The following is an 8,239-nucleotide window of genomic DNA, read 5'->3' as shown; positions in this document are numbered from 1 at the left end:
TGCCCTGGGAACTGGAGGAGTCACACAGAGACCCCTGCCAGCGCAGAGATGGTTCTACCGCCACTGGATCCACAAGACTTTGCACCCCCTGGCCTGTGATCATCCTGCATTCTGCATCATTGCATGTGTTTCGAGAGTCTGAAGAGGAATTTATAGACTGGTATCGGACATATGGGCTAATTTCGGGCTTATGGACTTGATCTGGACTGGGCTGTTACTTTCTCAATATTCGATTGCTCTTATATATAAAGCTCTTTCTTATACACATAGGAGTGTCTATGAATTTGTTTCTCTAGTCTACCCAGACTCACACACCTTCCCCACCCAGCAACCCCGCCCTGCCCTTCAGTACGCCAGGCCACCTCAGTCACTCTCACTCCCTGCCAGCGAGTCCAGTCCCGCTCACAGTGACCCTAGAGGACAGGGTAGAACTGCCCCTGGGGGCTTCTGAGGCTCCAGCCCTTGACAGGCATAGAAAGCCTCCTCTTTCTCCCATGGAGCGGGCAGTGGGTTCAAACTGCTGACCTTGCAGCCAGCAAGGTCCGGCTTAACCACTGGCACCACCAGGGCCCCTCTAGTACGGAGAGTGGTCCTGACCCAGAACCACCGGCCCGCCCACCTTGGGGGCCCTCGTGGAACTGGAAGGAGTACTTCTTGACGATGCGCAGCATGTGCTGGTAGGAGTTCCAGGTATTGTGGGCCACCAGGAGGTCCCGCTGGCCCGGCAGCAGCTTGATGAGGGCAGAGCACGAGCCGGAGCCCATGGACCGCTTGGTCTTGGTCTTATTCAGGGCGGGCTCCAGGTCTTCCAGGTCCCCCGAGAGCTGCAACAGGCTGCAGAGGGTCAGGGCAGCGCAGGGTTATGGCAACTGGTGCACCCGTGTCAGCAAGGAGGGAGCTGAGGCGCAGGGGGTTGAGTTGCCCCGACCCGTCTGGGGCCACGTGGCCAGGCAGTGGTGGAGCAGGTACCAGTGCCCAGGTATGTTTGAGGGTGAGATGGGTAGCCCTTCTCCTCACCAGGTCCACTCGGGGGGTGGAGGTGGGGAGGGTACTTACAGGAACCCTAAGGGTTTGATGGTGAATCTCCCAGTTGGGAAGGTCACGTGGCCTCCGTAGCTGTCCTCCAGGCCCTTCAACTGCAGGAGGGCCAGCCGGACCTGCAGGGTGGGGGGCACGGGAAGGGCAGGGCTTTTCTCCCAGGCTCACCCGCTCTCCTACAATAGGAGGGGCTTGGGGACCAGGGCCCGGGGACCAGGTGGAGGACAGGCCTAGGTCCACCCACCAGGCTCAGCCAGCTCTGACCTCTCTCTCTCTCTCTGCCAAGCACTACCTTCTGTATGTTAACTCTAACCCTGGTGACCCCACATCAGCACCCGGCTCCTAAGCCACCTCCTCCAGGAAGCCTCTGGTCGCCCCTGGCCCACTGCTGAGGGCTCCCTGTATGCGTTACTGCTGCACTGCTGCCAGGGGGCACCCGTCTCACACGTCACTGTTCTGGCTCCATAGCCTAGAGCTGTGGGGCAGCATCACACACACACACACACCCCACGGGGCCTCGGTCTGTGCCGACGCACACCAGGCACTCAGAAAACACTGACTTGCGGGACGGATGGATGGATGGGAGGCTGGGAGGATGGATAGGTAGGGGTATTGAAGGAAGTAAAGAGGGAGGGAAGGAGGGAGGGATAAATGGACAGGTGGATGAACAGATGGATAAGGAGAGGAATGGATGAACACTTGGTTGGATGGGCAGACAGATGGACAGATAGACCAGAGAACAAACTGATAGATGGATGAATGGATGGACAGATGAATAGGTCAATAGGTGGGTAGGTGGATGGATGAGCAGATGGGCGAACAAATGGATCTAGAGACAAATGGCTGGATGGACAGGAAGACAGACAGATGGAGGGATAGCTGCTAAGTTCAACAGAAAGGACATGGTAAGAAGCAATGGGCTACATGGCTGGAAGGGAAGCGGACAGACAGATGTCAGTCAGGCGCATGGAGGGAAGAGAAGAAACAAGATGGGGCTGAGTCTTAACAAACACCATCATGCAGCTGCCAGGTGCTGAGCACTGGGGCAATGAGTGGGAAAGCCGCGGGTGGGTGGGCAGGTGGGACAGCACAGCTGGTACTTGTACAGAGGGGAATGGGCCAGGCTAAGTGGAGGGGCCAATAGACCCCAAGGCCTTTTAAAGAGCCAACCTGTCCATGTACTTCCTACACAAACTCTTGCAGTTTTGCGAGGAGCTCACGAGTAACTGACTCTGTCCCTGAATTTTGATGTCCCAAGGGCCACACACCCTGCCCGGACTTCTCAGCCAAGAAGAGGCCAGAATCCATTGTGCTGCAATCCTCTGCCCCACCTGCCTCATCCCCGTCTCCTCCCTCCCTTCTTCCTCCGTGCTATGCACCATGCACCCGGCAGGTGTTGAGTGGGCGCCCTTGGGTACGGGTAAAAGGAAGGACTCTGCTGCTTTGGTTTTTCCGTGACAGCAGGGAGGCCGGAGGACCAGGGGGAGAGGGGTCAGGTGGACATGTGGCACGTTGGCCAGGAGGGATGGATGAGATGAAAGATGGCGAGGCTGGCGGGAGGACCAGAGGCTGTGGGGCGGCAGACCCACCCTCCTCTCAGTGCTGGGCATGCCCACCTGGTGCCAGTAAGTGGAGTCCTTGTTCCGCTCCATCTCCTCCTGCATCCACTCAAGGTTGGTCTCCAGGAAGCTCTTGAGCTTCTCACAGTAGCCAGCTTCGTACTCAAAGGGGCCGCAGTAATTCACAACCGTGTTCATCCAGTGCATGTAGATAAGCTGGGGGGCGGAGGGGAGGTGAAGTGGGCAGGGTCCGGCCTATGGGGCTGCCCCCCCACCCAGGGGGTGGTGGTTCCTGCCGGCTGCCACTCAGGCTTAGAGCCAGAACACTCTGCCCCCACCCTTCCCCGGAAGTATTTTGAGTTCCACGTCTACACTGCATGCTGCCTCCTCCAAGACCAGGGCCCCATGGGCTACACATGCTGGCAGTCAGTCAGCGGTCTGAGCACCTACCACGTGCCGAAGCCATTCCCACACTGAGGACACGCAGCAGGAGGCCAAGAGAGCAAATCTCTCTCCAGACCAGATTTGGACAATATGATATCCAGTTCCAACCAGGCCTCAAGAGGCCTCCACGTTGGGCCTGCCCTGCCCTGCGGTCGTGGGACTGAGCCTGGGCTTGCCTGCCAGAGGGTAAATGGCCAAGCTGCCCCAGCCACATGAAAGAGGCCACCCCAGCTTGGCGGGCCAGCCCGGCCCACCCTGGCTGGCTGCAAAACACCAGCGGGCCCAGCCGAGGTCACCCACGCCTTGCCTGGACCCACAAAACTACACACCCAAGGATGGTCCCTTCAGCACACACTGTCCCTGCGAGCAGACACCCAACCTGTTGGGAACTCTGCCCCGGAGGTGCTATGATCCCAATGGGCAGCTGGGGTAACTTTCCGGGGTCCACCTGGGGGCAGGCAGGGAGTGAAGATGAACTCGAGGGGGGCAGGGCTTTGGGAATTCCCTGCCAATGAGCTCAATGGGCAAAGCCACCCGCAGGGAAAGAGCCATTTTGTCATTATACTTCCTACTTTAAAATATGTTACACCTTTTTACCTAGAGCAGATTTTTAAAAAAGAAAGAATGCGTGTGGGCATACAAGCACCTTTTCGTCCTGGCGAGATGGACAGTCCAGGGACCAGGACTGATTCACACACACCCCTGAGACCCTGCCCCCCACCCCCAAGCATCCTGGGAAACCCACCAGGGGCAGGGAGTTTGAGGCGGGGGTCACCGCCGGGGTCTCACCTCCTCCGACACGGCAGCCTCCACCATGCCTGCCGCGTAGGCCTGCAGGCTGTCATTGAAGCGGCCACTTGTGCCCAACTCCAGCAAGGCCCACCTGGGGGGCGGGGAAGGGGGTGGACATTGGGTCAGTGGCAGGGGTATCTACAAAGCCGGCCCTCAGGCTGGACGCTCCAACCGCCTCCAGTTTAGACCATGATGGCCAACGCTGCCTTTGTGGGCGGCTGCTCACCTGCACGTCAGTCGGGTGAAATCCCTAAAAGCAACTGCTGTGTTAAACCAAACACAATGCGGGCCGGACCGGAGCATGTACATAGGTGTAGGCAAGAGATAAAGCTCACGACACACGGAATCCAAGAACAGGAGTGGGAATAGCGGTACCAAAAGGGTAGGGGGGAGAGGGGGAGAGGTGGGGAGGAAGGGGTTACCGATCGCAATAAAGGGCACATAACCACACACACACACACATCCACAGCTATTACGCAATGGGGCCCCCAAAACAGCCTGCCTTGTAGGAGTGTGAAGGATCCCTCGTAACCGTAAGGTCAACTGTTCAAAACCACCATCTGCTCCGTGGGAGAAAGATGAGGCTTTCTACTCCCATAAAGAATTCTAGTCCCAGACACCCATGGGTGCAGGGGTATTCTCCAGGGGGAAGAACAACAGAAACCAGAGGGGAAGGAGACAGCGGTCACTGTGAGATATGAAAATAATAACAGTCAATAATCTATCAAGGGACCACGGTGGGGGTGGAGGGAGGAGAAAAAAAGAAGAAAAAACAGCTGATTCCAAGGGCTCAATAGGAAGTAACTGTCTAGAAAAGAATGATGGCAACATATGTACAAACATGCTTGATACAGTTGATGCCTGGATTGTAACAAGAGTTGTGAGAGCCCTCAAGGAAATGATCTAAACAAACAGACAAACACAAACCCAATTGACTGCCGTCAAGTCCATGCGGGCTCAGTGACCCTACAGGACAGACAAGCTGGCCTGTGGGTTTCCAGGGCTGTCTGTCTTCATGGAAGTAAGCCAGCCCTCGTTCTTCCTTGGGACAGCAGGTGGGTTTGAACCGCTGACTTTGCCACTGACAGCCCAACACTCAGCCCACTGAGCTACCCTGTGGGGTTTCCTTCTAACCCCCTCCACAAAGTGATACTGATCTATAAGGGGGTAGTTTTAAAAGGTGCCTGAGAAAATGCCATCCGTTTTGCCACAAACTTTTTGAAGCCCCCCCATATTTTCCACCACTGATAATGATGCCAAAAGAAAACTCGAAACACAAGAAAAACCCAAACTCACTGCCGCCGAGTGGATTCTAGCTCATAGCAACCCTACAGGGCAGGGGGAACTGGCCCGTGCGTGTCTGAGACGGTAACGACCTGATGGGAGTAGAAAGTCCCGTTTTCCTCCCGTGGATGGTGATTTTGAACTGCTGACTTTGGGGATAGCAGTCCAATGAGCGTCCACTATTCCACCAGGGCTCCCGAAGTCTATGGTGGGAGAGAGATATTAATTCCCCACTCCCTTTGTTCAGACACTCGAGCAAAAAGCATTGATGAACTTTTTGCCATTGAGTTGCTACCAACTCATTGTGACCCTACAGGGCAGGGTAAACTGTACCCATGGGTGTCTGGGACTAGAATTCTTTATGGGAGTAGAAAGCCTCATCTTACTCCCACGGAGCAGATGGTGGTTTTGAACAGTTGACCTTACGGTTACGAGGGATCCTTCACATTCCTACAAGGCAGGCTGTTTTGGGGGCCCCATTGCATAATGGCTGTGGATGGCTGCACAGCCAGTTCCACCACCACCACCCCCCACACACACACCCGCCCTCTGCTCCACCTTCTGCTCTGTGCCTGGCCTCTGCGGTTCCTCCATCAATGGCCAAGTGCCCTTCCCTGCCCTCAGACCTGGCTTCAGTGTGGGGGCAATGGAAAGGAAGCCTGGTGGCACAGTGGTAAGAGCACTTATCGACTAAACCAGAGGTCGACCGTTGTAACCCACCAGCAGTCAGCTGGCAGTCAGCTTCCCTAATGACCACAGCCTTGGCGCAACCCCCACCCCCCGGGGCCGTTCTACTCTGCCCCACAGGGCCGCTGTGAGCCAGAATCACTGAGCAGCGGAGCTGGATAATGGCAATGTGGGTAGAAGTGTCAGCGTGCTCGCTCTAAGATTAGCTTTCGAGAGGCCCAGTGTTGCTACTTGCCAACTCTGGCTAACCCCCAAACCAAACCATGTGGCCGACAACTGGTCCTTAGGAATCTATGCAGAGCAACACAGTGGAACTGGCCCTGTGGGTTGCCGAGACGGTTAACTCTTTACACTAACAGACAGCCTCATCTTTCTCCCTTGGAGTGGCTGGTGGATTCAAACTGCTGACTCTGTGGCCAGCAACCCAACATGTACCCCACTATGCTACCAGGGCTCCGCGGGTCCTGACAATATGAGCCATATCTACCAAGGGCCACATCCCGAGACCGGAGCCTGACATACAGTCACCCCACACATGATGCACAAGGATACAGGAGTGTTTGCTGGCTGGCTGGGTTTGGGGTGGCTTGTCACCGCACTGCTGCCCGAAGCTAGCTGACATACATGCTAAAGGTCACCATGAAAAGCCTGTCCTCCCCGAAAGACTGGTGTGCTGGGTTTTCTGTGAACTCTGGCAGAGACAGGAAGATCCACCTGCGTCTCTAGATTATGCCTAAGAAACTCCGATGTGGCTTAGTTCTACCCACTAACACTCACTGCCCTCAGGCTGATGGGGCTGCCGTGGGTTGAACGGATGTGGTGGCAACAGATCTAGCCTGGTTGCCACTGGATGGTGACTTACTTCTCACAGGGGTGGGTGCTCTCAAGCCCGGGAAGGAAGAAACTGTACGGTCAGTGGGTTTGGCCTCCCCAGGACCAAGGTCAGAACCAGGCTGCAGCAGAAGTGGTCAGAGCACTTCTGCTCAACAAGCATCAAGAGCTAACCACTGTGTTGGGGATGGGGATGGGGATGGGGATAGATAGGGACAGGGACAGGAAAGGAAGCGGGGTACAGGGCCCAAATCAGACACTGCACAGTGGAAAGAGGTGGGGTTATTGGCGGCCGGATGTGATTTCTCCTGAGGCTCTCAGGGATGTCAGCCAAATTGGGGGAGGAAAAAGGCCCCCAATTCCAAGGGAACGGGAGTCAAAACCTTGTCTCACAAACAACCATATGAGTGGCCCCCAGATGAAAGTCGTCCGCCCCATACGGCCCCAGTTTCTCTGCCTGCAGACTAAGGCTCTGGGTTGTACCCCCTACATCGTACTCCCACATGCTGGAAAACTCAAGAGGGAAAGGGTCATGTGAACCTAAAAGGAGGGAGTGTGAAATGTGCAGGAAAGACTGCAGAATGGTGAGGGGAGAGGGAAACCCAGGTTTCAGTTGCCCCATCTGTAAAATGGGGGCAACAGATGCCTGCCCCTCCCCCCATTCTTCACTCACTCTGCCCAAGTAGTAAACGAATAGTGATGCTTTCTGAGATTATGCTGCATTCCCATGGCTCTGAACCCTATGTTCAGGAGAGGAAACTGGCTGAGAGGGGAAGTCATTTGCCCAGGGTCAGCCAGCATTGGACTCTTGGCTGGTCTGGCACTGACTGCCCAGCCAGCACTATCAAGGAAATTCTCCATTTCCCAGCTTTCCATAACTGAGAACGAGGCAGCCCAACACCCCCACCCCATGCAGGCATCTCCTCTGTGCCACCCTCTTATGGGGGGAGTCAAACTTCCTAAGACACAGGGCCCTGCCCTCTTCCCTCTCCTCACTGAATGGTTTCCTACCCCCAAGCCTTCCTCTGCTCTGGGCCCCCAAGGTCAAGCTCCAGGAGAATGAAGAAAGGACCAGCCAGAAAGTGCCCCTCGGACAAGTACTGAGGGCTCCCCACACCTAACTGCCACAGCGGGGACACAGGAGCCCAGACAGGCCAAGGAGTTCGGTCAGAGGACGGGAGTCTGTGGATTTATTTTAGGGCCCCTCTCCTGAGCCCAGCAGTTCTGCTTCCTGGTCCTGGAGAACTGTCGCCACCACTTCAGGCCCAGGGGCAGGAAGCTGGCCTTCATGGGGTGGGGCACTGAAGTTTGGGAAAGGGGACTGATCCAGCCGGTCACTGCAGCCTTCGAGGCGGGACACTGGGGGACAGAGGCACGGTCATAGCCGGCAAGACTCCACGGGTCGGCCCCTATGAGTTGAGGGATGCTGCAGTAGTCCCCCACGCAGGGACCTGGTCCAGAAGAGGGTGCTGCTGCCCCTGGGGCAGAAAAGTGACCGGGAAAGAGGTTGGCCTCCGCGATACAGGAACCGGTGGTGGGCACGGATCCCGGTGGGCCCCGCGCAGGGTCAGGCCAACCCTTACCCGGTCTCGTGGATGGCGTTG

General features: G+C 56.5%; 1 protein-coding gene across 1 annotated transcript in view; it reads right to left on the bottom strand.

The window, feature by feature from the left end:
- PLBD2 (phospholipase B domain containing 2) overlaps nt 1-8,238 on the bottom strand; it is a gene marked incomplete at its 5' end in the record, with an annotated part of 13,566 nt that extends 5,328 nt beyond the window's left edge. Inside the window, 5 exons of the mRNA XM_045296701.1 lie at nt 620-834; nt 1,057-1,157; nt 2,655-2,813; nt 3,831-3,924; nt 8,219-8,238. Coding sequence (XP_045152636.1) covers nt 620-834; nt 1,057-1,157; nt 2,655-2,813; nt 3,831-3,924; nt 8,219-8,238 — 589 coding nt within the window. The remainder of the gene's footprint in view (nt 1-619; nt 835-1,056; nt 1,158-2,654; nt 2,814-3,830; nt 3,925-8,218) is intronic.
- Between the last annotated feature and the right edge of the window lies 1 nt (nt 8,239).

The sequence above is a fragment of the Echinops telfairi genome, unplaced genomic scaffold (assembly GCF_000313985.2).
Source record: "Echinops telfairi isolate 266 unplaced genomic scaffold, ASM31398v2 ScPeMD7_7412;HRSCAF=8450, whole genome shotgun sequence".
Classification (NCBI taxonomy): domain Eukaryota; kingdom Metazoa; phylum Chordata; class Mammalia; order Afrosoricida; family Tenrecidae; genus Echinops; species Echinops telfairi.
This window is presented reverse-complemented; position numbering and strand designations above follow the sequence as displayed.